Source organism: Lemur catta, chromosome 21 (genome assembly GCF_020740605.2).
Source record: "Lemur catta isolate mLemCat1 chromosome 21, mLemCat1.pri, whole genome shotgun sequence".
In the NCBI taxonomy this organism is placed as follows: Eukaryota; Metazoa; Chordata; class Mammalia; order Primates; family Lemuridae; genus Lemur; species Lemur catta.
This window is the reverse complement of record NC_059148.1, coordinates 6,780,715-6,805,872: the sequence shown is the minus strand read 5'-3', so window position 1 is coordinate 6,805,872 and position 25,158 is coordinate 6,780,715. Positions and strand designations below refer to the sequence as shown.

At 36.8% G+C, this 25,158-nt stretch overlaps 1 protein-coding gene and 1 pseudogene across 1 annotated transcript in view; both read left to right on the top strand.

Moving 5' to 3' along the window:
• Positions 1–25,158, top strand: part of LOC123626210 (putative coiled-coil domain-containing protein 144C) — a 35,732-nt gene extending 10,574 nt beyond the window's left edge. The window contains exons 5-11 of the mRNA XM_045535104.1: positions 6,614–6,647; positions 6,929–7,070; positions 9,477–9,847; positions 15,909–16,196; positions 17,120–17,322; positions 18,318–18,567; positions 24,952–25,158. Coding sequence (XP_045391060.1) covers positions 6,614–6,647; positions 6,929–7,070; positions 9,477–9,847; positions 15,909–16,196; positions 17,120–17,322; positions 18,318–18,567; positions 24,952–24,966 — 1,303 coding nt within the window. The 3' untranslated portion in view covers positions 24,967–25,158. The remainder of the gene's footprint in view (positions 1–6,613; positions 6,648–6,928; positions 7,071–9,476; positions 9,848–15,908; positions 16,197–17,119; positions 17,323–18,317; positions 18,568–24,951) is intronic.
• LOC123626304 lies at positions 484–567 on the top strand (annotated as a pseudogene).

Below are 25,158 nucleotides of genomic sequence, written 5' to 3'. Positions count from 1 at the left end.
CTGTCTCTGCTCATGGACTTGAATTTCTTTTCCATTCATTCTTGAACTCATTCCAGCAATTTTCACCCACACCACTACTGCAAAGTTGGTTTTCTCAAAGTTCCCACTGATTTTCACTTTAATAAATCTCGATATAATTTCTTAGACCTCATTTTACAGAACCTATCAGCAATCTTTTCCCCAGTGAAAAGCTCTCTCCTCCGTAATCATTTTTTCCCTTGACTTTCAGGATATCACTCCTGGTTTTTCCTCCTTCCTCTCTAGTTCATCCATCTTAGTCTGTTTTGTGTGCTTGCCCTTACACCCCACCTTCTGCACATTGAAGTGTCACAGGGCTCAGTCCTCAATCTTCTTTCTCATGACTTTTATTACCTTGTGTATGCTAATGGTTTCCTTAATTCCAGACCTATATCCCAAACTGCCTACTTGACCCCTCTCTTTGGGTAGCTGTTAGGTATCACAAAATTACCAGGTTGAAAATTGAGCTTTGTGCAGTGGCAGTATCATAGCCAAGGTGGTTTATCTGAGGCGCGATTATTGCTAATTGAAAACTTTTCCCAAATTTGAGCTACTGATGTTCTTCCTCATACCTCCCCCTCATGGAGTCTTTCCTACTTGAGTTAATGGCAACGCTTCCAGTTACTCTGACAAAGACCTTGGGGTAATCCTTGACACCCCCCACCCTCTCTCATCTTTGACATCTAATATCTAATCTCTCAGCACACCTTGTCAGGCCTTCCTTCAAAATATGTGCAGAAGCCATTCACCACTTGCCTGTCTAAGCCACCACCATCTGCTGTCTAGATGAGTGTAACGCACAGCTAAATGGTCTTTTTTTCCTAATCCTCTTTCCATCAATGTTTAACCCATTGCTCCTATTAAAACAAGTCAGATGATGTCATTCCTCTGCTCAGAATGTCCCCATTGCCTCCCTTTTCAGCCAGAGTATATGTTACCATTCCTCCTAATACCTAAAATGCTGTTCATGATCTGATCTTTAGTACCTCTGACTTAATTTTTCATTTTTCTATCCCTTTAGCTCTGCTACTGCCTCACTGAACTTCTTGCTGTTCTTAAATTGTCCAGGCACACCTCTGTACTTGGCGGTTCTCTCTATTTTAAATGGTTTCTCTCAGATAGCTTCCTGGCCACTTTTTGTCTATTCCTTCAGTTCTTGCCTTAACAACCATTTTCTCAGCAAGGCCTTTTCTAGACATGCTAACACTTCCACCATCCCTCTTCTCCCACACATAAGCATTTCATTAACCTGCTTTACCTTTTCTCCTCTAATATGCGATGTAGTTTGCCCATCTATTCTGTTTGTTGTCATTGTGTGTTTCCTTCACTCTCATGATAGGACATTTGTGTGTTCACTGCCATATGCCCTGTGCCTAGAAAACAGCCTAGCATGTAACGTAGTAAGGAGCTACTCCATAGAATTGTATTAACAGTGTATGGAGTTTACCCTGTGGGTATTGTTTTAATCATCAGACTAATTCTCATTTAAAATCACAAGAATGGAAAGACATGCACCACATGTACTTGCCATCAAATTGGTACTGACTGTTCAACACTAAGGTGCTCACATGGTAGTAATACTCATTGGGTCCTGGTCATGTGGAGGGTTGGGGGGATGAACCCACAACTGATGGAAGCAGAGCGGACTGTATGGGGGAAGGGCAGGCTTGTAGCCCTGGCTTGGGTGAGACAAATGCATTACATGTAACAAAAATGTTTGTACCTCCATGCTATCCTGAATTAAAAAAAAATAAAGCTAGAAATATTTTAGGGATCATTTAGTAGAGTAGGATTTTCATTTTTGTGAGCATCACTAGATTCCGCTGTAAGATTTATAAAAGCCAAAATCCCTTCATTAAAAATATGAACATAAGCACATATACAAATATTTTGCATAAATGCTATTTTATTTCATTATGAACTTATTTTTTCAAGTAAGTAGAATATTAAAAAAATTGTGAATAAAAAAGTGTGACATGGGTTCATTGTGACAATTTTACTTGGCAATTATGCATTTTTTGGATTCTTTTGGATATTTCTAATAAGCTGTATTCTGTCTATTAATTTGTTTCCATTTAGGAAGAAAAGCCCAATAATGTGTTTACTCAGTATTATTTCTTTTACTGTAATTATGATCATTTTAAATATAGTAAGACAGATCAAAGGAATTGCAAACTGCGTTTGTGTTTTATTTTTTATTTTATTATTGTTTTTTTGAGACAGAGTCTCGCTCTGTTGCCCGGGCTAGAGTGAGTGCTGTGGCATCAGCTTAGCTCACAGCAACCTCAGACTCCTGGGCTTAAGCAATCCTTCTGTCTCAGCCTCCCAAGTAGCTGGGACTACAGGCATGCACCACCATGCCCGGCTAATTTTTTCTATATATATTTTTAGTTGGCCAGATAATTTCTTTCTATTTTTAGTAGAGATGGGGTCTCACTCTTGCTGAGGCTGGTCTCGAGCTCCTGACCTCGAGCGATCCTCCCGCCTCGGCCTCCCAGAGTGCTAGGATTACAGTCGTGAGCCACTGTGCCCTGCCTCCATTTGTGTTTTATTAAGAAAAGTGAAATAGAAGAGAGGTAAATTTAATGTACTTAAAAAAATTCTTTCCAAAGTATGATGAGCCTTCAATATCTGAAAGAAGAAGATAAAGTTGGAATTTAATGCTTTCTCTAGTAAGAGAACTATGCTGGTGAGGCACAGTTTCTTCTGACAGAGCAGCTGCTGATCTTATACGGGGTTTTTGGGAGAAGTGGCATTTGAGGACTGGCAGCCTTTCAGAGGAATACATAGGCTGACATGATCTGTACTGGCACGGTTATTTGAGTGACGCAGTGGTTGAGTGCTGGGCACTCCCAGGCATGTTTATTGGAATGAGTTTGTGTCTGACGGGCTGTCTTTCAGAAGCAAGTGGCTGACATTGATTGGTGAATGAGGCCAGTGGTCACTGATGGATTGACTAGATTTAAAACTACTTGGGGGTGCCTACTTGTTACCATGGCTACAGATCACTCATTTTCTAAGTATGAGGACCAGATATTTTCTGTTTAAAAGTTGCCTTCTATGAACTATTTTCAAAATGAAAACTATTTGTTATTCTGGAATTGTAGACTTATTTTTGCAGTTTGAGTCGAGGGCAATTGTTTAGTAATTGCTCTCAGGAAGATATTTTCCCCCACCACTTTGTTTTTGCCTGCTTAGTCTTAACCAGAGAAGTTATCTACATGATTTGTTTTATGACTGTTTTATCTTTGTTTTTGATATTTTTAGAGGCTCATGCTCAACTCCTAACATAATCTCTTGTGGGAAATTTCAGTTTCTTTGTAAATGTATATAGGTATATGATAGTGATTTTCTTACACATGTGTTTATTGCACAAAAAAGGTAAATACACTTTTCTGTTGGTGAATCCAACTATTTACATTACAATTAGCTAGGCTAAAAGTATACAAAAATCAATAAATTATTTTATTTTCAAACAAAATTATAGTTCATTACAATATTACCATTTTCAAACACTATAGAATGAAGTATAAGTATTCTAAAAGTAAAGATTTCCCCCAAGATATTTCCCGATTCCTTACATTCATGTTATATGTACTTCATGCTATTTTATAGCTTTTGAAATGAAACATTATCATATTTAAACAGAAAACCAAAAATATAGCACAAATCTAATTATGGCCCCTGTGCCTAAGAATCATTGCTTGTAGGCAGTGAGCTCCAGACTTTCAGGGTAGCATTCAAGGTTAGCATATCATTCACCTCTCATCATTTTCTTCTATGTCTTTTATACTTTTCCTTTCAAGTTCCTAAGAAATACCTAGACACCCTGTCCCTAATCTCTGTGCTCACATTCTTTCTTAAGCAGGTTGGCTTTCTCCTACTTTTTGCCTGGTAAGCTCCTTTTACATTTTGTCTGTTCCGTGAAGCCTTCGTTGTGCTCAGATAGAACTTTGCTGAAAGATCCACTCTTATGTATCCCATTGTATCATAATTGCAATTCACTTGTTTTTGGAAGCAGGGAATATACATTTCCTTGCATGTTGTTGGTATTTCATAACTGTTTTTTGAATTAATAAATGAATTGAAATGGAGAAGACTCTTAATTTTCTAAAAATTGTCTCTATATTGTCAATATAACTATTAGAAAACATTATCTCTTTTATGTGTTTTTTTAAAGTATTGGTCCTGCATTGCAGTATAAGGGAAGTAAAGAAAAATGAAAATGAAAAATGGACCTCAAACGAATCTGTGATGAGCAATGTATGAGAAAGCCAGTTTAGTAACTGGTGGTGTGAATGACAGAACTTGAAGTGAAATAGAATGAAGGAAGATAAAATCTATAAGTCCTTTATGTCCTTGTGAAAGAATGTCAGCAGTGATTACTTTCACTGGAAATAGAATAGTGTAGTCTGCCAAAGCTAGAGAATACTCAACTGTATCAATGCTGTGGAATGATTAATTAAGATGAAGACAAGTGAACTTGGACAAGGAGCAGTTTCAATAAATGTTCGCCATGGAACCCTGACTGTAGTGGAGAGCATAGACAACTCTCGAGTGAAATGTTCCTGGGAAAGGCAGTGGAGAAACGGGAGGTAACTGAAGAAGAATGTGGGATTCAAGGGAGTTTTCTTTCTTTATTTTAAACTGGAAGCTTTTAGAGAGTATATCTGTATGCTGTTGGGAATGATCCAGTAGAGAAGGACATGTATGTGAAATTTAATTTTGTTTACATGTCTAAGCACTACAAAGCTTGATACATTATGTTTTGACCATTTGTAGTAAATGAATTGTCCTTAGAAGTTCTATTCATGTATGATTTTATAGTAGGATGTTATTTCTTCAGAATTGGTTCAGAAATGAAATAGTCTAATATAATTAAAGATGCCAATGATGACCTAAAAGTTAAACTATAATACATAGATTTTAAAAAGTGTAGTTATAAACCTACAAACACTTAAGCCATACTTGTTACAGTTTAAACATTCATTTTTAACTGTATATATTACAGTACCTTTGCCAGTAGCATAACGAATACCTATGATTTGGTAAGGTGCTCTAAATTATCAGGTATATGTGTCAACTTTATAATTATTTAGATTCTGGGGGGAAGGGGAGGTTTTTCTTCAAGTGCAAAAAAAAAACAAACTCTTACTATCTACTACAGGTTATTAGTTCTGGATTATAAAGTTCTAAAGTATAAAAAACAGTTTCCTTGTACCAACAGTGTCATTGATATGTATTATGTGCTGAATAAGTATTTGTTGAATGCATGAATGAACAGTTGAATAGATGAATGAATGCCTGTTGATGACTTTCTGTAGAAAAAATAAATTTTTAGTTTATTAAAAGTAGGTTTCCAAATTTGCCTGGGTATAAAACCTTTTGAGAAAACATTTACAAGATTCAGAAATCATTATATATGATTTTAGCCAGAAATGGAATGATAATATGGTTTTCTCTGCTATCCTCTAACCTTTTAAAAAATATTTATTTATTTAATTAATTTCAGGATATTATGGGGATACAAACATTTTGCTTACAAGTGTTACTTTCACAGCATATGGTGAAACCCATGCTTTGGAGCCAGAAACCTTGGGTTTGAATGCTGGGTCTGCTATGGACAAGATTTTTTTATGTGTGTGTGGAGACAGAGTCTCACTCTGTTGCCTGGGCTGGAGTACCATGGTGTCATGCTAGCTCACAAAAACCTCAAACTCTTGGGCTCAAGCTATCCTCCTGCCTCAGTCTCCCAAGTAGCTGGGACTACAGGCACGTGCCACCATGCCTGGCTAATTTTCTCTCTATATATTTTTAGTTGTCCAGATAATTTCTATTTTTTAGTAGAGATGGGGTCTCACTCCTGCTCAGGCTGGTCTTGAACTCCTGACCTCGAGCGATCCACCTGCCTCCACCTCCCAGAGTGCTAGGATTGCAGGCGTGGAGCCACCGCACTCGGCCTATGGACAAGCTGTGTGAGCTTGAGCAAGTTCTGTGGCCTTTCTGTGCCTAGCTTCTTCCTTTATGAAATACCTAATGTGTTATGTACCTCACAGGATTATGGTGAGGACAAAAATGAGTTTCCAGCGTGCACAGTGCTTAAAATAATGCAAAGTATCTGTATAGTAAGTCCTGAATAAGCTAGCTAATAACATGGTCAAAAAGGGATTTCCCTCATATAAGGACATAAGTATTATTTCCCAAATAGGTTTGAGTGCCAGTAAAAGCTTGTTTTTAGTGAAAAGGAGAATAACAACAATAAATATACCCTGGTATGTTTCTTCCTATTAAATAATGCAGATAACATGTTTTTCCTTTTGCTTTGAATGTCAGAAAGCTTGATCTAAATTTAATTCTTTGTTATGATATTATTAATATATTTTCTTTATCTTTTAAAATTACTTTCTATCATTTAAACTTCCTTGTAAAAATTATTATATTTTATATTATCCTTAATCTTTTCAATAGGAGAAATAAATTTACATATGAATTTTATTACATAAAAATTAGACATTTTATGTATAAAAAATTTTAGCTATTCTTTATATTTTACATATTTATTATTTGTCTGAAAGAAATTGTTTTATTTTTCCAGGCCTGCAAAGCAAACATCTAAGGAGAAGAACAAGGTATTTAAAAATAAATTATCAAAAGTATTATGGTTAGAATATAGACTATACAACATAAAATAAGAAAATAGAGAATATTTTATTGTAAAGACATTTACTTTGAAAAAGCGATTAAGACGCAGTAGCCATTGATAAAGGTATCCTTTGAACAAAAATCAGTTCATTTTAGAAGAACCTGTGATTTTACTTACATAAAAGTTGGAAAACCAGCACTTTTGTACATTTTGTTTATGCTATGAGTATTTTGGAGACGTATTGAAGTAGTGTTATTTATTTTGCAGGTCAAAGAACAAATACATTCTATGGGTGACCATAATGACTTAACTTGGTCATCTGAAATGGCCCCAGAGGATTATGACTTGCCTTCCTCCTATTATCAGCATTTTATGTTGCCTGTTGAACAGCTTGGAATGGACTGTAAAGGTAGAACCATTGTATAAATCTAAGGCCTTCTTCCGTATCCTTTAGTAATGTATATACCCATTGCTTAGCACTGCACCATATAGCACTGATGTATTTTAGTCACATTCATCCCAGAAATATACTTTATGTTAATGTAGAGTTAGAACTAAGGTATATTGTACACCCTGAGCCGAAGAGTTATTATAATTCTAGTGTGCTTTTCTCAGTATGAATGGCCCTCATAGTCTTTTTGTTGACTCTCTTTTCCACTGAACCTATACTCAAGGGCAGGTTTCCATTAACTTCCCCCTGGAATACTGGAATAAACTTTAAACTGTTTCCCCTTCTACCCTAGCTGCCCCAACTGTGGTCTACTCTTCAACCATAATTGTATATTTTGAAAAATAATATCTGATCATGGTCCTCTCTTGCTTAAAACACAGCTATCATTTCTCATTGCTATAATGCTAAAAATCTCAATTCTCCAACATTATCCTCCGTTATTTTCTACCCTTCTTTCTGTCTGTGTCCCAGCCACTGTCTTAGATGCTTGTCGCTATAATCAATAGCTTTCATGAGGTATAATTAATATACGATAAACACATATATAAAATATACAATTTGACAATTTTTGACATATATGGAGACAAGTGAAACCATCACCACTGTCAAGGTAGTTAACATTCATCACACGCAAACGTCTTCTCATACCACTTTATATTCTTTTATTAAGACACTACTCAATTGTTTCCCAAAGTATTTCCACAATTTTCCATTCCCATCAGCAGTATCTGACAGTTCCAGTTGCTCGGTATTGTCGCAAACATCATGTATTGCCATTTTTAAAAATTTTTAATTTCTAGGCATTCTGATGCGTGTGTACTGTGCATATCATAATGGTTTCAATATGCATTATCCTAATAACTAATAATGTTGAGCATCTTCTCATGTGCTTATTGGCCATCTGTATAACTTCTTTGTGAACTTTTTTTTCACTTCTATTGCCACTTAAAAAATTAGTTTTTGGATATTTTTACTTTATTAACAATGTCTTTTTTTTTTTGCAAGAACTTTGTCCCAGTTTGTGGCTTGACTTCTCATTGTGTTAATAGTATCTTTTAAACAGAAAAAGTTTATAGTTTTGATAAAGTCCAATTTATCTGTTTGTTCAATTATAGATTTTCTTTTTTATGTCATGTCTAAAACGTCTTTGCCCAGCAAAAGATCACAAAGACTTTCTCCTGTGCTTCATTCTAGAAGTATTATGCTTTTAAGACTTATATTAATATTTGGATCTATGTTCCATTTTGAGTTCATATTTGGTATCTTTCCATTTATGTAAGTTGTATTTAATTATGTCAGTGATATTTTATAGTTTTTAGTATACAGGTTTTCCTTATTTTACCAGTTTTATCTGTATTTCATTGTTTGATAAAGTTGTAAATATTTTTAAAATTTTAATTTGCTTATTTATTTCTACTATGATTTTTTTTGCAGCCTGGCTCAGGGGAATGGCCACTCTTCCTGGCTCTGTGTGAACACCAGGCATGGTTTCCTCTATTTCTTTTAACTGTTTTTCCCCCCTTGGTCTTAGGTAGTTTCCTAGCACACATGCACTGTTCATTACTCTGCTAAATACCCCACGGGGGATCTCTGCAGATCTCCCAGTTTCTTTCCCTGTGCTGCTCTCTCCTCTCCAGTGTTTTGTCCCGTGATCTCTGTCTGCCTTGGTTTTACCAGACTGTCAGTTTCATCAACTCAACTCAGGGAGTGTGGGAGACTGTACCTGAGGTTTTTCCTTCCTTACTCATGGCCTGGACCGTGGGTCAAGGCAGAGAGCTGGGGCATTCATAAGGCTTACTTCACTTGTTTCCTTTCTTTCAAGGATCCTGGTCTCCATTGCCTGAAGGTCCACTGTCTTGAAAATCCTTGTTTAATGTACCTTACCTGTTTGGTTTTGGTTCTTTCAGGTAATAAGGACAGCCAGCACTTGTTACTCTAAGTTGGCTGGAACAAGATTGCAGCGGAGCTTCACCACAGTCCATAGAATGTTTTCCTTCTCTCATTTTGATCGCTTCTTTTCCATCCTTCCTTTCTCAGGGTAGCCACTTCTTGCTCAGAGAAAGCTTCCCTGGGCCCAGTGTAGATCAGTTTTTCTTATGTGATCATAGAACTCAGTTTTCTTACAGTATCTGTCTGAGTTTATAATTGTCACTTACTTTGTCTTTGTTCTTCACCACACTGGAAGCATTTAAATAAGAACAGATGTCTGTTTTATCTGCAGAGCTGAGCATAATGTCTTCCACTTTGTAGGCACTCAATATATGTTTGTTCAGTGTATGAATGGGTGAATGTTAAGCATACAGTGCTTCATATGCAAAAAGTACTCATATCGTTTATGTCTATCTTGTTTTCTCCCTAATACAGATACAGATTCTGCTAGCGTCTTGAGAATGCAAGATGTGGTTCTTTCAAGTGCTAGAGAAATAGAACTTAAAAATGTTCTGTGTGAAAGACTTACAGGAAAAAGTAAAAAGATGGCAAACATGGTTAGAGTACCACAAGAGGAAAATGAAAACATGTTGCTTGGTCAGCAACTGGAAGGTGCTGAAAACAAAGCTAACAATAAGGACAAGGCAGTCATTAATGTGCAAGACCAATTGTATGATAAAGTGAAAAATCTTCAAGCTCAGAGTGGAAACCAAAGTCTTCCAGTAGAAGAAAGATTAAATGTCTTAATCAATGAATTCAATCAAGTAAAAGAAAGACTGTATCAACATTCAAAATGGGAAGCAGAAGTAAGTATCAAGAAAGATACATACTTTTCAAACTTCTAGAAAGAAAATTTAAAGCAATATATTTGGTTATGGCCACCTTGAATCTAGTTGAATATAAAAATATCTAGGTGATAAATGTATTTGCAATACCAGCCTGGAAATGCACCTTGTTTCCAGCTAATAAAAGTTAGAGCTGAGACATGCTTTACTTTGAATAAAGACATTGTGTCACCTATGAGATTTTTATGGGTTAATTTACAATTTTTCAGTAGATATAAACTAATATTAATAATGGAGACTTATAGTGCTGAAAATACCATTTTAATATCTTTATGTTGCTACATTTTAAGACCATGAAGAAGGAGATAAATGGAAATGTTCCTATCTGAAATGAGGATTTTGAAGTTAAGATTCCATTATGTGGGCTATTTTGACAGTTGAGTCCAGGTTTTAGAGATGAACTGCTCCCCCTTGTCTCTGCACCTTCCCCTTCCTGGGAAAGCATTGTGTACTTTTTGTCTGCATAGATTTGCCTGTTCTGAACATTTCATTAAAATAGTCATACAATATATTACTTTAGTATGGGCTTCCTTCACTTCGGATAATGTTTCAGGGATCATCTGTGCTGTAGCATGTGTCAACACTTCATTTTTCTTTATTGTTGATTAATATTCTACTGTATGGCTATACCACTTACCCATTCATTAGCTGGTGGACCTTTAGGTTGCTTCCACTCTTTGGCTATTATGAGTAATGTGAAAATGAATGAATATTAATTTCCAAGTTACTGTGTGGACGCATGTTGTTACTTGCCTGCCATTGGAGTTTATCCTCACAGTTAATTGGGCTGATTGCAACATCTCTCCACCATACTCACGCTGTCCTTTTGGCTTTTCAGTTTCTGTTCATCTGGCTTCATTTATTCAGACTTGGCACACAATTTTCCTCTTCTTCGTGAAGCTTTCTCCCTGAACTTATACTTCAGCACTGGTCTAGCCTATGCAGAACAACATAGCCCTAAATATTCCTTTGGTTTTATTTCCTCTCACACTCTTCTGGCTGCTCCCTAAATTACACTTGGGCTTGGGGAGGTTCAAGGTGCTCTCCCATGGCCTGGATTATGTGATTCCCCACTGGGAACGTGGACCACAGGAAGAAACTCGGTCACCTTCTCCTGCATCCTGGATTCACTCCCAGTTTTCAGCTGGCCCCGGGCCTATGGGCTGCTTATGTTCCCTGTGCTTCCCAGAATGTTTAATTTCCTTTCACTTTTCTGTTGAACTCCTGTGTTCCCTCTTGCATAATATATTCAAAGTGTGATTGTCTACACACGATTTTGGTTCTTCTATGAGGATAAGTGGTGTTAGAAATGCTTCTAGTCAGCCACCTGCAAAAACGTAACAGTGCTTACTGTCTTATTACTGAGTAATGCTTCGTTGCATGGATATTCCAAACATTTTATTGATCTTTTCATCAGTTGATGGACCTTTGCATTATTTCCACTTTTTGGCTATTATTAATAATGCTGCCGTGAACTTTCATATACAGTTTTTATGTACGCATATCTTTCCATTTCACTTAGGTATGTACTTAGGAGTCAAATTGCTGGGTCATCTGAAAACTCTATTTGTAACCTTTTGTGGAGCTGCCAATATATTTTCCAAAGTGGCTGTGCCATTTTACATTCCCGTAAACATTGTACGAGGGCTCTAACTTCCCTACATCCTTGCCAATACTAATTTTCCATCTGTTTGATTGAAAAAAGATTCCATCCCAGTGATGTGAAATAATACCTCATTGTGGTTTTGATTAGTATTTCCCTAATGAGGAATGATGCTGAGCATTTTTTGATGTGCTTATTAGCCAGCCATGTATCTTCTCTGGGGAAATGTCTATTCACATCCTTTGCCTACTTTTAAACTGGGTTTTCTTTTTTATTTATGAATTGTAAGAGATCTTTATATATCCTGTATCCTCCCTCTCAGTGGTTTGCCTTTCCACTTTCTTAATGATGGTATGTTTTCAAGCACAGAAGTTTTCAATTTTGATGAAGTTGAGTTAATCTGTTTTTTCTTTTGGTGTTATAGCTAAGAAGTCACTGTGAAATGTAGTCACACCGAATTATGCTTCTATTTACTTCTAAAGGTTTTGTAGTTTTAGCTCTTACCTTTAGCTGTTATATTTGGAGATAAATTTTAGATTTGGTCTTTGGAGGCAGTCCAACTTTATTCTAAGGCATGTGGATATGCAGTTTTCCCAGCATCAGTTGTTGAAGAGTGTACTTTTCCCATTTAATTGGTTTGTAACCCTTTTTGACGATCAATTGATTGTAAATGTGAGGGTTTATTTTAGGGTTAATAATTCAAATCATTGATCTATGTCTATCCTTATGCCAACACCAAATCAAATTTTACAAGAGCTCTTTTCTTAATCATGTTGCGTATTTCCAGTTGTCTTACAGTAAGAAGTCAATGTAGTGGAAAGTCTTTAACTTCATTTTTTGCTTTTTAAAGGAGCGTGTGGCCAGCTTATACCTTGCTGACTCCGTGACATGATGGCAAGTCAGGCTTACAAGGGCAGAGTCTGTTCTTTTTTTTGACTTTTCATTCAAACTTTAGTCTGTGGCCTAGAGACTCCCTCTTGACTCCCATTTCCATAAAATCTGGATCACAGGCTCCACTGACTGAGTCTGCTATTCACTGCATTATGTTTTATAAAGTCATTATAATTTATAGAATCATTTATACTTTTTTGCTGTCTATGAAAGAGAAGGTTAGATCTGAGCTTCAGCTTTCCTCGTTGCAAACTGAGATAATCCATCACCTTTCAGTTCACAGTAGATGTTCCTCTGACCTGGTACCTGGTTCTTCTCTATAGCACTAAGAACTGATTTTTAGGACACACACCGCAGTGGCATAGGTATGTGTTAGTGGTGGCAGGGCGCTGATCTTTGGGCCTCCTTGTGGTGTACAGCAAACCAGTGATGGCAGTAGTGGGCTCCTGGGTGGCAATTGTATCACCAATTTTACGATAGCAGTGCTTGGCCTGTCCCTGGGCCCCTGGGTGGTACATTTGTGGGGACACTTATGGCAGTGTGGTGGGCAGCTGTCAGCAGTGTCCAGCTTGACAGAGTTGTCCCTAGGCTCCTGAATTGTGTGCTGGACAGTAGGATTGTCCTCGGGCTCCTGGACAGTGTCTGTGGGCACTGAAAGCAGCATGTAGGGTGGCCAATCCTCAGGCCCCGAGGCTGTGGGTGCCACAGCAGTGGTGACACATGGCATAGGCCCACCCTCAGGCCCAGAATGTGTGCTAGCCTAGGAGGGATGAACTGATCCTCAGGGCCCTGGAAGGTGTTTGTGGGTGCAGCTGGAGGAGCAGCAAAGGCAGTTTAGTTGCCCTTGTGTTCAGGCTTTCATATGGTACATGCAGGTGCTGGCCACAGCAGGTTAGGTAGGCTGGTTCTCAGGCTCCTTGATGGTATATATGAACTAGCCAGTCCTGGGGTCCCCTGAAAGTGTGCACAAGTGCACCATGGCCCTGCCTCTGGAGGAGGCAGAGTCGCTTTCATAGTCAGTGGCCTCAGTAAAGTGGCCCCCTAGCTCTGGTGCACATGCACCCTTTGTCCTTGGGCAGCTTCCCTCCTGGGCCAGACCCCCTAATTCTCAGGGTTTTAGGGTGGTGTGTGATGTAAAGTTTGGAGCCCATCTGCACTGCTGGGTTCAGCAGGTACACGATGTTGTAACCCTCTACGGGAACATAGTGGGATGTCAGTGGGGTGCCAGGGAGGACATGTGGCGGCTGTTGAGCCCCAGGGCAGGATGTAGCCCAGTGAGGATTTGGCTCTTAACATGGCATTGTACTGCACCCTCTCAGAGGGTACGTGGGACTCGGCGTGAATTGCCTCTCAGGAGCTCCCTATGCTCAGTTCAGGGACTGTGAGGGCTGAGGGGTCCCCTGTGGCTTGGATTGCAGGTGTCCTCGGGGGAATGTGGATCACTGGGGTTCATTCCCTTCCCTTTTCCCCACAATAGGAAGTCTGGCCTGGCTCTGAGCTGATCCCAGCTGGAGTGGCTTCTTCCCTTTCTTTTGCTTCCATGGTTCCATGGGTTCCTATTACTTCCCTGCTGAATTCCAGAGCTCTCTCTTAGAGGCTTTGTTCAAGGTGTGGTCATCTAATTGTTTTGGTTCTTCTCTGTGGAGGATACAAGTTCTGGTTGCCTCCCTCAGCTCTGTCGATGATGTCTCTGTCTATGGCATGAATATGAAAGAATGAATGGAAAAATGTTTTAAAACCAGCACAAGCTACCCTCTGGTTACATTTTTTGTTTATATTTCTCTTACTTCAAAAATACATCAATTCCAGCTCAATAACCAGCCACAAGTGTCCTTTAATATGGCATCAGGCTCAGGCTTAAAGTGCAGGACCTACCACCATTCCAGATGGGTGTACTCAATGTATAACATTTTTGCACCATTTTAAAGTCACGAAATTGTGATCTGTACCGTCGTAAGTCAGGGATCATCTATGTTTGGTAAATCGACATGTGGAGAGGCTACAAATGGGAAACAGGTATTTGAATCCAGAGAGTCCTGGATCCTTGATATTTAATTTTCTTTAGCTTATCTCCTGCATTGATTTTACTTTCACCCGCTGTGGAGCAGCAGTGCAGTTTCCTCCAGGTTTTAGTATCATTTTCTCCACTGTCCATGTAAGCCTTTCTGTGAGTCTCTTCAAGGGCCATCAGGCTTCCACTGACGGTCTCCTTGGAGGCCTTTTGGTTTTCATTCTTATTCATGTCTAGGTCCTTTCAGCTTCCACCTTCCTCCTGGTGTAAAGGTATCTGACATGTTTTAACAGTTGTTGTTGTTGTTTTTTAGTGGCAACACCCCATATTTAATATCAGTATCTGTATCAATTATCTATTGCTGTATAATAACCCACCTCAAAATTCAGTGTCTCAAAACATTTACTTTGTTCACAATCTTCAGTTTTAGCGAAGGCTGAGTAGGGCCAGCTCATTTCTTCTTCATGTGACAACAGCGGGGGTGACTTGAAGCTGGGGACTAGACTCATTTAAAGGCATGTTCATTCATATGTCTGGCCGTTGAAGCTTACTCTTTTGCCTGGCACTCTAGCTGGGGCAGTCAGCTGAAATGTCTATACAAGGATTCACCATGTGGATTGTGCTTCCTCACAATATTGTGGCTGGATTCGAAGGACAAGCTTACCCAGAGGGGAAAAGTCAGGTGGAAGCAGAATTACATTTTCTAACCTAACCTTATAAGTCACACAACAGTTCTGTCACATTATAGTCACTAGAAACTGGTTACTAAAGCCAACCCATACTCTGGAGAGGGAATTTCATGGGAGTTATATCAAAAAAAATTTTAGACATGCCTTAAAAGCACTATTTCACTCACCTGTTATAAATCAAATCAGCATTCCATCTAAAGGAAAGTAATTTGTTCCAACTCAGTACCACCAAAATCCCAGCAAGTATTTTCGTTTGTTTTTGTTTGGTATGCTACCTTATTCTGTGTAAAGTAACAAAGGATTACAAGACAGTGCTGTAGAATTAAGGCATTTTTATTAAAAAGAGAGTATAGATCTTGTCATTAAACTTCTATAACGAGATATGATTGCTTTGTAACTCCAGGAATCATTGCTCCTTGGAAAGCAATTAAATTAGCGTAAAACCTTTGCAGTTCATAAAAATAGTTCAGTGTAATGTCCGTAAAATTTCTTTAGAAATTTTTTGGGAATAATGATGGAGGAACGGGTATAAGACTTCCTACTAAGCAAGTTTAAGGAAGAAAGAATTGAATTAATCATAGACAATGTCCTAAGATCAAGTGTAAATGTTGTGTGAAAGAGTAAAGTATGTATTTTGTGAATCCCAGTGGTTTAAACTTTGCTCTTGATTTTCTGAATCATTCAAATGTCCATCTTTGAAGAATCTACTACAGTATAGATAGCATTTTATTGCAGCTCAATGTATTTCAAAATGTGTTATTAGTTTTCTGATACCCTATTCTCAGCCTACTTCCTTCATTATTAAACTACATTATTTTATTCATGCAGGTTGATGACATTATGGAATCTCTGGAAAATGTATGTTCAAGATGTCACTATCTGGATGCCAAGAATCAAGTTGATCAAGAGGAATTATTCTCTATGAAAGCAACACAAGAACAATGTGAGATGCTAGAGAAAGAGAACATGAAGTTGGAAAAAGAATTTTGGGACCTCAAAAACCATATGCAACAGATGGTAGATCTTGGTGAAATTAAAATGTATAAAGACGACATTGAAGAAAGAGCAACACAGGATGTTGTAGAAAAAATAAAAGAAGTCAATCTATTTTTGCAGGTTAGTTAAGTGTGAAACGCACTTTCATTCATTTCACTGCAGATGATACTGTGATGTGTTCATTGTGTGTGTTTCCTCTACTTCCGTTATAGCAATTGGTTTTGTAGATTTCTAGAAGGAAGGTGGCATATGCTTCTCCCTTTAAATCTTTTAGTTTCTATCATCATTATAAATAAATTCATCTTTGAGAATATTGAAGCTCCTTAGACAATCATTTGATTATTAAGGCCAGTTAGCATAAAACAATACTATTAGGAAAAGAAAAAATTGTGATTTAGAAATTATACTGTACTCTCGAGTTTCTTTTTAAGTTACATTGCTCAACTTTTTAAATTTTAATTTGATTATATTATTCTTTGGATTATTAGAATTCATGAGTACTAATTTAGTAATGATTCATTTTTTTATAATTCCGATTAAATTATCAATTTAGTTGATAATTGATGTTCAATATATTAAACCTCAGCTTCTTTTGTCACATATTTAAAGTTGTTCTCGGAGAATGGGTGTCCTTCTAGCATTGTGGGTGGTCAGCCTGGGAGTATCACTTGAGACTACAAATTGGAGATAAGCCTGGGCATCGTAATAAGATACCATCTATACAAAAAGTAGTAAAATTAGCCAGGCATGGTGCTGCACATGTGTATTCCCAGCTACTGAGGAGGCAGAGGCAGGAGGATGGTTTGAGCCCAGGAATTGGGAGGCTGCAGTGAACTATGATCTGGCCACTGCACTCCAGCTGCAGTGACAGAGACACTATCTCTAAAAGTAGAAATAAATAAATAAAAGACAGACACTGTCTCTAAAAATATAAATAAACAAACAAAATAAAATAGCTCTCTGATTCAAAAGTAAAGGAAACAAATATACAGGAATTGTTCAGGTGAAAGGATACTAAAAATGTATCCTTTTTATGTTTTTAGTCACAAGCGGCATCTGAAGAATACATAGAACAGATAAAAGAGGATCGTGTGGCTTCAATAAGGAGTCAGACAGAAGTGACAATTAAAAATCTGGAATCTGAAATCTCCAACATGAAATTTTCTCAAGGAGAAGTGGAAAAGTATAACCCCCTGTATCAAGGAGAATTAAAAGCTGGGGAATATTTGTTGAAGAAAGCAAAAAAGTAAGTCAAAATATGGAATAGAAAATAAATTAAGATCATTAATTTGCCTTGAATGCATGCTTTTTAGTGAGATAGGTTCATGAAATTAGTGGGAAGTGAAAGCTAACTAGATAACAGAATTTTGGAAAACAATGTTAATAAATGAACTATCTTTAAAAATGGTAGTCCAGGGCAGTTTATGACTCTCCCTCTTGTTTGCTTATATATGGTTTTTCCCCCCTTAATATTCTCGTGTAGTTAACCTTACCTTATAGTCTTTCCTTGAAGTATTTTTCAAGCCTTATAACTTGGTATTATTGTTATACAATTGCTTGTCACCATTCTGCTCATAGAAATATTATGAGTTTAACTACTTTTTGGAAGATTACAACTTAAACTGAAAAAATAAAGGAGTATGACTACTCTAGGCACATTTTGACATTCAGTAAATTAACTTCTTTACATTGGTTTACTAAATACAATGATTTCTACCTTTTTTAGGGATAATCCTTTTATGATATATATTTAAAGAGTACAACATGATGTTTGGATATATTTGTACATGGAGAAATGGCTATTATACTCAAGCAAACTAACACATTCATAATGTTCATTATCCCTTACCCTTTAAATACAAGTATTTCTAATGGAATCCTCAAGAATCTTATAAATAAGGCCATTCCAGGGGGCAGCAAGTGTTACCTGTTAAGCCATACATCATTGATAGACATTTCTCTCCCCTCCTTGTTTTACTTGAATCACTTATTTTGTAGAAATTCTCCTATATATGTATGTATAAGTATATATATAAATACACACATACTACATATATATACACACACACATACTTCTGTAGAACAATTGTAAAACTATAACTGCATACAGTAGGCATGCTGTGATACATTTTCACAGTTAAAACACTATTTAATGGGAAATTCCATTTACTCTTATGGTAATTTTTTTCAAAATGCCATCATTTAGGAAAAAATGAAATACTAAACATTTGTCTTTTGCAGTTTTCGCAGAACTCCTGAGCGACTAGCAGCGTCCAGTCGCAATCTTGTTCAGGAGACACAGGGGACTGGAACTTGCTTTCCCACTCGAGCTATGAAGACAGGCACCTTCTTCTATGAAGAATCACCTTCTGTTGGAACTGTTCATAATGGCTTAGGTCTTCACAGAGAGCTTTCTTCAAGAGAAAACTCAATGTTCTTTTCCTCATTCCCATGGACTTCAGATGCCAACTTGGAGACCTACTTGACTGAGGTTAGTTATATTGTCTTCTTTCCTTTGGGTTTCAGATTTCTGATATAATTCTTGTTTCTCATTTGGTGAAATACTGTGTTGTTAAAACGACCTATGCATGATAAATAAAGGTCATAATTATCTGTGTTAATAAAGAGAGGAAAGTGAAAATTTTCCGTTTTCTTCCAGTCCCTGCATCTGTCATTTTCAAGAGATACCTCTATATTAACATTATTCAATATATGGAACTGAAATGACAGGTTTGAAATTTCTTTAAAAGCAGCACTTAAGTTAGATTTTAGAGACTGAATCTTATTGCCTAATAACTAAAGGCATATTGCAAGGTGCTTTGGCTTACTTTCTAGTTGATTTTAGTTTGGCTATTGTTCATAACCCTTTTAAAGTTTTTTGTACCATCTTGAATTTTCCACCCTTAATCACAAGTCAATGATTGCCATCCAAGCACTTAACCACAAATAGATGTTTATTATTAAAAGCAATCCAAGATAAATAAGTTTGAGGAATTAAATAAACCTATAGTATTTAGATTAGATTTTAAATTAAAATATTTGTCATTTTCTGTGTAAAAGTATATCTTTAATTGCTATGTTACTTACAGCATTTTTATCTTAATTACTGTAAAATTAGGCTATTGATGGGCAGTTTCACAGCACTTTTTAAATACTTAAATCAAGCAAATATTTGAATTTTTTAATTCAGGATATTATGGGGGTACAAACATTTTGGTTACATGTAATACATTTGCCTCACCCAAGTGAGGGCTACAAGCATGTCCTTCCCCTATAACGGTGTGTTCCGCTTCCGTTAGTTGTGGATTCCCCCCCAGCCCCAGTCCCCCACCTGATTGGCACCCAATGAGTATTACTTCCATGTGAACACCTTAGTGTTCCAATTCGATGGTGAGTACAGGTGGTGCATGTTTTTCCATCCTTGTGATACCTCATTTTGAAGGATGGGCTCAATCTCTATCCAGGATAGTATAAGAGGTGCCAGTTCACCATTGATTTTTGTAATTGAGTAGTATCCCATGGTATATACATACCACATTTTATTAATCCACTCATGTGTTGATTGGCACTTGGGTTGTTTCCACTTCTTGGCAATTGTGAATTGTGCTACTATAAATATTTGAATGGAGATGTCTTTATTGTAGAATGTCTTTTGTTCCTTTGGATAGATGCTCAGTAGTGGGATTGCTGGGTCAAATGGTATTTCTATTTTTGGCTCTTTGAGGTGTCTCCAAATTACTTTCAACAGGGGTTGTACTACTTTGCAGTCCCACCAGCAGTGTATGAATGTTGTAATCTCTCCACATCCACGCCAGCATTTGTTATTTTGGGCCATTCTCACTAGAGTTAGGTGATATCTCATTGTGGTTTTGATTTGCATTTCCCTAATGATTAGAGTTGTTCAGCACTTTTTTTATATGTTTGCTGGCCATTAGTCTCCCTTCCTTTGAAAAGTTTCTGTTCATGTCCTTTCCTCATTTATTGATGGGGTTGTTTGATTTTTTCTTGTTGATTTTCTTAAGTTCTATATAGATTCTTCTTATCAGCCCTCTATTGGATGTGTAGAAAGCAAATATTTTCTCCCATTGTGTAGAATGTCTGTTCATTCTAATGATAGTTTCCTTGGCTGTGCAGAAGCATTTTAATCTGATCAGGTCCCATTTGTTTATTTTTGTTGCTGCTACGATTGCTTTGGGGGTCTTCTTCATAAATTCTTTACCTAGGCTGGTGTCTAAAAGAGTCTTCCCAATATTTTCTTCAAAGATTCTTAAGGTTTCGTGTCTCAGGTTTAAGTCTGTTATCTGTCATGAGTTGATTTATGTGAGAGGTGGGGATCTAGTTTCAGTCTTCTGTATGTAGATATCCACTTTTGCCAGCACCACCTATTGAATAGAGATTCTTTTCCCCAACGTATATTTTGTCTGCTTTGTCGAAGACTAGATGACAATATGAGGATGGTTTTATATCTGGGATCTCCATTCTATTCCAAAAGTCTCTATCTCTGTTCCTGTGCCAGTACCATGCTGTTTTTGTTAGTATAGTCTTGTAATAAAGTTTGAAGTCTGGCAGACTGATGCCTCCCAATTTATTTATTTATTTTTTTTGCTTAAGGTTGGTTTGGCTCTACGAGGTCTTCTCTGGTTCCAGAAGAAACATAGAATTATTTTTTTCTAAATCTGTAAAGAATGATGGCAGAATTTTGATAGGGATTGCATTAATTCTGTAGATCACTTTAGGTACAATGGACATTTTAACAATATTGATTCTGCCAATCCAGAAGCATGGTAGGCATTTCCATGTGTTTAGATCCTCTACAGTTTCTATTCTCACTGTTTCGTAGTTCTCCCGATACACGTCTCTCATCTCCTTCCTTAAATATATTCTAAATATTTAACTTTCTTGGATGCTGTTGTGAAAGGTGTTGGGTCTTTGATTTGATTTTCAGCTTGACTGTTATTGGCATTTATGAATACCGCTGATTTGTGCGCAGTAATTTTGTATACTGAGACTGAATTCGTTTATCAATTCCAGGAGTCTCTTGGTTGAATCCTTGGGATTTTCTAGATATAATAGTATATCATCAGCAAAGAGTCAGAGTTTGACGTTTTCTGCCCCCATTCAGATGCCTTTCATTCCCCTCTCCTGTCTGATAGCTCCGGCAAGGACTTCCAGCACTCTGGTGAATAGAAGTGGAGACAGTGGGCAACTTTGGTTCCTGTTCTAAGCGGGAATGCTTCAGTGTTTCCCCATTGGGTATGATATTGGCTGTGGGTTTATCATATATACCCTTAATAATTTTAAGGAATGTCCCATCTATGCCTATTTGGTTAAGGAATTTTATCATAAAAGTGTGCTGGATTTTGTCAAATGCTTTTTCTCCATCTATTTGGAGAATTATATGGTCTTTGAATACGGTTTCTATTCCCCCATGTATATTATTGTCTGCTTTGTCAAAGATCAGATGGTTGTATGTGGATGGCATTATATCTCAGTCCTCTGTTCTGTTCCATTGGTCTGTGTCTCTGTTTTTGTGCCAATACCTTGCTGTCTTGGTTACCATAGCCTTATAGTTTGAAGTCTGATAATATGATGCCTCTGGATTTCTTCTTTTTGCTTAAGATTGTTTTGAGTACTTTGGCTCTTTTCTGGTCCCAAACAAAGTGTAGAATTATTTTCTCTAGATCTGTGAAATATTACATTGGTATTTTGATGGGGATTGCATTGAATCTGTAATCAACGTGAAATGTATGGACATTTTAACGATGATTCTACCGATCCTATGAACGTGTTATGCTTTTCCATTTTAAGTCATCTGCAATTTCTTCCCTCAGTGCTTCATAGTTCTCCTTGTAGAGATCTTTCACCTCCTTGTTTAAGTAAGTACATTTGTAGGTATTTTATTTTCTTTGTAGCTATTGCAAATGGTACTGAGTCTCTGATTTGACTCTCAGCTTGACTTGTTGCTGTATAGGAATGCTCCTGATTTGTATACATTGATTTTGTAACCTGTGACTTTGCTGAATTTAATTATCAATTCCAGGCATCTCTTGGTGGTGGAGTCTTTGGGGTTTTCTAGATACAAGATCATGCCGTCACCACAGTGGAATAAAACTAGAAATCAACTCCAAGAGAAACACTCAATTCTACACAAAGTCATGGTAATTAAACAACCTGCTACTGAACGATCATTGGGTGAATAATAAAATTAAGACTCAAGTCAAAAGATTCCTCAAACTGAATGACAAAGGGGACCCCATCTCTCAAAAACTATGAGATTCAGCAAAAGCATTCCTATGGGCAAAAGTCATAGTCTTAAATGCCTACATCAAAATGACAGAAAGATCACAAATTAACAATCTAACACCAAGCCTCAAGGAATCAGAAAATGAAAAGCAAACCAAATGCAAAGGCAGCAGAAGAAAAGAAATAACTACTGTCAGGGCAGAACTAAATAAAATGGAAAGTAAAGAAACAACGAAGTATCAATGAAACAAAAAAATGGTTCTTTGAAAAAATAAGCAAAATTGATAGCTCTCTTTCTAGATTAACCAGGAATAGAAGAGAGTGGACCCAAATAAGCTCAGTCAGAAATGAAAAAGGAGGTATTACAACGGATACCACAGAAATTTAAGGCCAAAAATGTCATCTGGAAATACTATGAAAATTTGTATGCACATAAACTTGAAAACATAGAGGAAATGGACAAATTACTGGAAACACACAACCTCTCAAACTCAATCAGGAAGAAACAGATCTCCTGAACAGACCATTAACAAGCAACTAGATTAAAGCAGTAGTAAACAATCTCACAACAACAACAGAAAGCACCGAACCAGATGGAATCACAGCTGAATTTTACTAGACCTACCAAGAAGAACAATTAATTCTACTCCATAAATTATTCCATAATTTTGAGAAGGAGGGAATCCTCCCCAACTCATTCTACAAAGCCAGTATCACCTTCATACCAAAGCCAGGAAAGGACAGAACAAAAAAAGAAGACTACAAGCCAATAGCCCTTATGAATACAGATACAAAAATCCTCAAGAAAATACTAGAAAAAACTAAATTCACCAGCACTTCAAGAAAATAATCCTGCATGACTGAGTGGGCTTCATCCCAGGGATGCAAGGATGGTTCAACATACATAAATCAATAAATGTGATTCACCACGTAGAAGGAAAAACAAAGACTATATATGATCATCTCAAGAGATATAGAAATTTTATTTTAAGGAAAAATTCATTAAAATGAAAAACTGTTCACACTTTCATAAACAGCAGGGTTTTGCTAAGAATTACAAAATAACAGATTCATGTGAAAATATAACTTGAATTGCCTAACCCTTGTACTAATAAGAGAAAGTGTCACCCTTCTGAAATGATGTATACTCAATATACCAATTATTAATTTTACTTTTTATGAGATTAATCTAAGCAGCATTACACATATACTCTATTAACTAAATGTAAAATAAGTAGGGTTTTTTTATTTATGTGATTATTTTTCTATTTAAGCAATTGTGAAGTTAAGTCTAGTTTCCACAAATATTTAAAGCCACATTATGTAAGTGATATATGATTCCCATGAAAATGTCTGTGGTTTACTTAAACATTCTAAATAATATTTGACTTATTTCAGATGACACACAAGTTGGAACAAAATATAAATATGGAACTACAAGAAGGTATGCTGTGAAAATGTATGAATTAAATTGGCATTAATGACTTGATTTCTGAAATCGACCATAAATACCAAGTGGCAATCTTTTCTATTGTTTGGTTAATAGACACTACACTTCCTCTTACACACATGTAATGAAAGATGTGAAAACATTAACATTCATACTGAACAGTATTCTTATGCCACATTAATTTCACATGGCTTTAAAAAATCTCATGAACTTTATGTATCTTTTTTTTTTCTGTCTCTACACTTTATTCACTGCTGCCATCACTATGATACTGTCAGTCAGCACATGAAACAATTCTCTGAAAACCAAGGCATCATCAGCTTCCTGGGATTATGTTAGTGATTTAAGGCCAAAAGACCCCAGGCTCGTGTAGTAACATTTAGCCAAGTAGTGACAGTTCATAAGCAGTCACTTGACTGGTGACATTTTAAATCAATCATTTACTTTGTCATTAGTGTACTTTCTCCCTGAGGAAAAGTTCCATATTCCTTAACATGGGAAAAACACCCATATCAACTTGGTTCTTGTCAATGTATTCAACTTCATCTCTTGCCACATACCTTAGTCTGCCCCTTTGCTCTAGCATCTCACAAACTAGACTACTTAGAATTCCACAGTGCTCCTCCTTATTGCCCCTGCTTCCTCCTCCGTTTACCTGGTATGCTTTTTCCTTGCTCTTCAGCTATCAACTTGCATATCACCTCTACCACAAAGTCTACAATATTGACACAAAACTTGGACAGATGGGCCTCCTGTGTGTTCCAGTAGTGCCCTGTTTTATACTTGTTGTGGTCTCTATGACTCTGGATGGAAGTGGCCTGTTTGTCTGTTTTTTCATGTTATATTATTGTTGAGGACAATCATATATGGACTGTATCAACCCCACCTCGTAATTCCAGTGCTTGTCATAGTACCTCAGCATATGGTTGTTGAATAGGGAATGAAGAATGAGAAAAAAACAGAATCTCTGATACTTACCCACAATGATAATTACTAATTCAGTGGGCAACTGCAGGCAAATTATATTTAACAGTAATTTTGTATTGTCATTGTACATACATATTTCTCATTCTTTTTGATAATGATAAAGTTTCCAACTGTTTTTTACTGACTTACACTTAGTTCCTATGAAATCTTTTAGCTAAAGAATAGAATTCTTTTCCTTTTTCTTTTTCTTTTCAGGTCTTGCTGAATTAGAATCTGGATGCTCTTCTCTAGAAAAGCTTCTCCTCTAGGATCCACTGATGAGGCAGATATAAATCAAGATATACTTTGGACAGCAACATCACAATATGTACCATTTTTGAAAAATTCTATGATCTGAAAGACTTTTAAGTGGATCTTGCAAATAAAAAGCAGTTTTACCTCCTTAGACTATAGAAATATCAG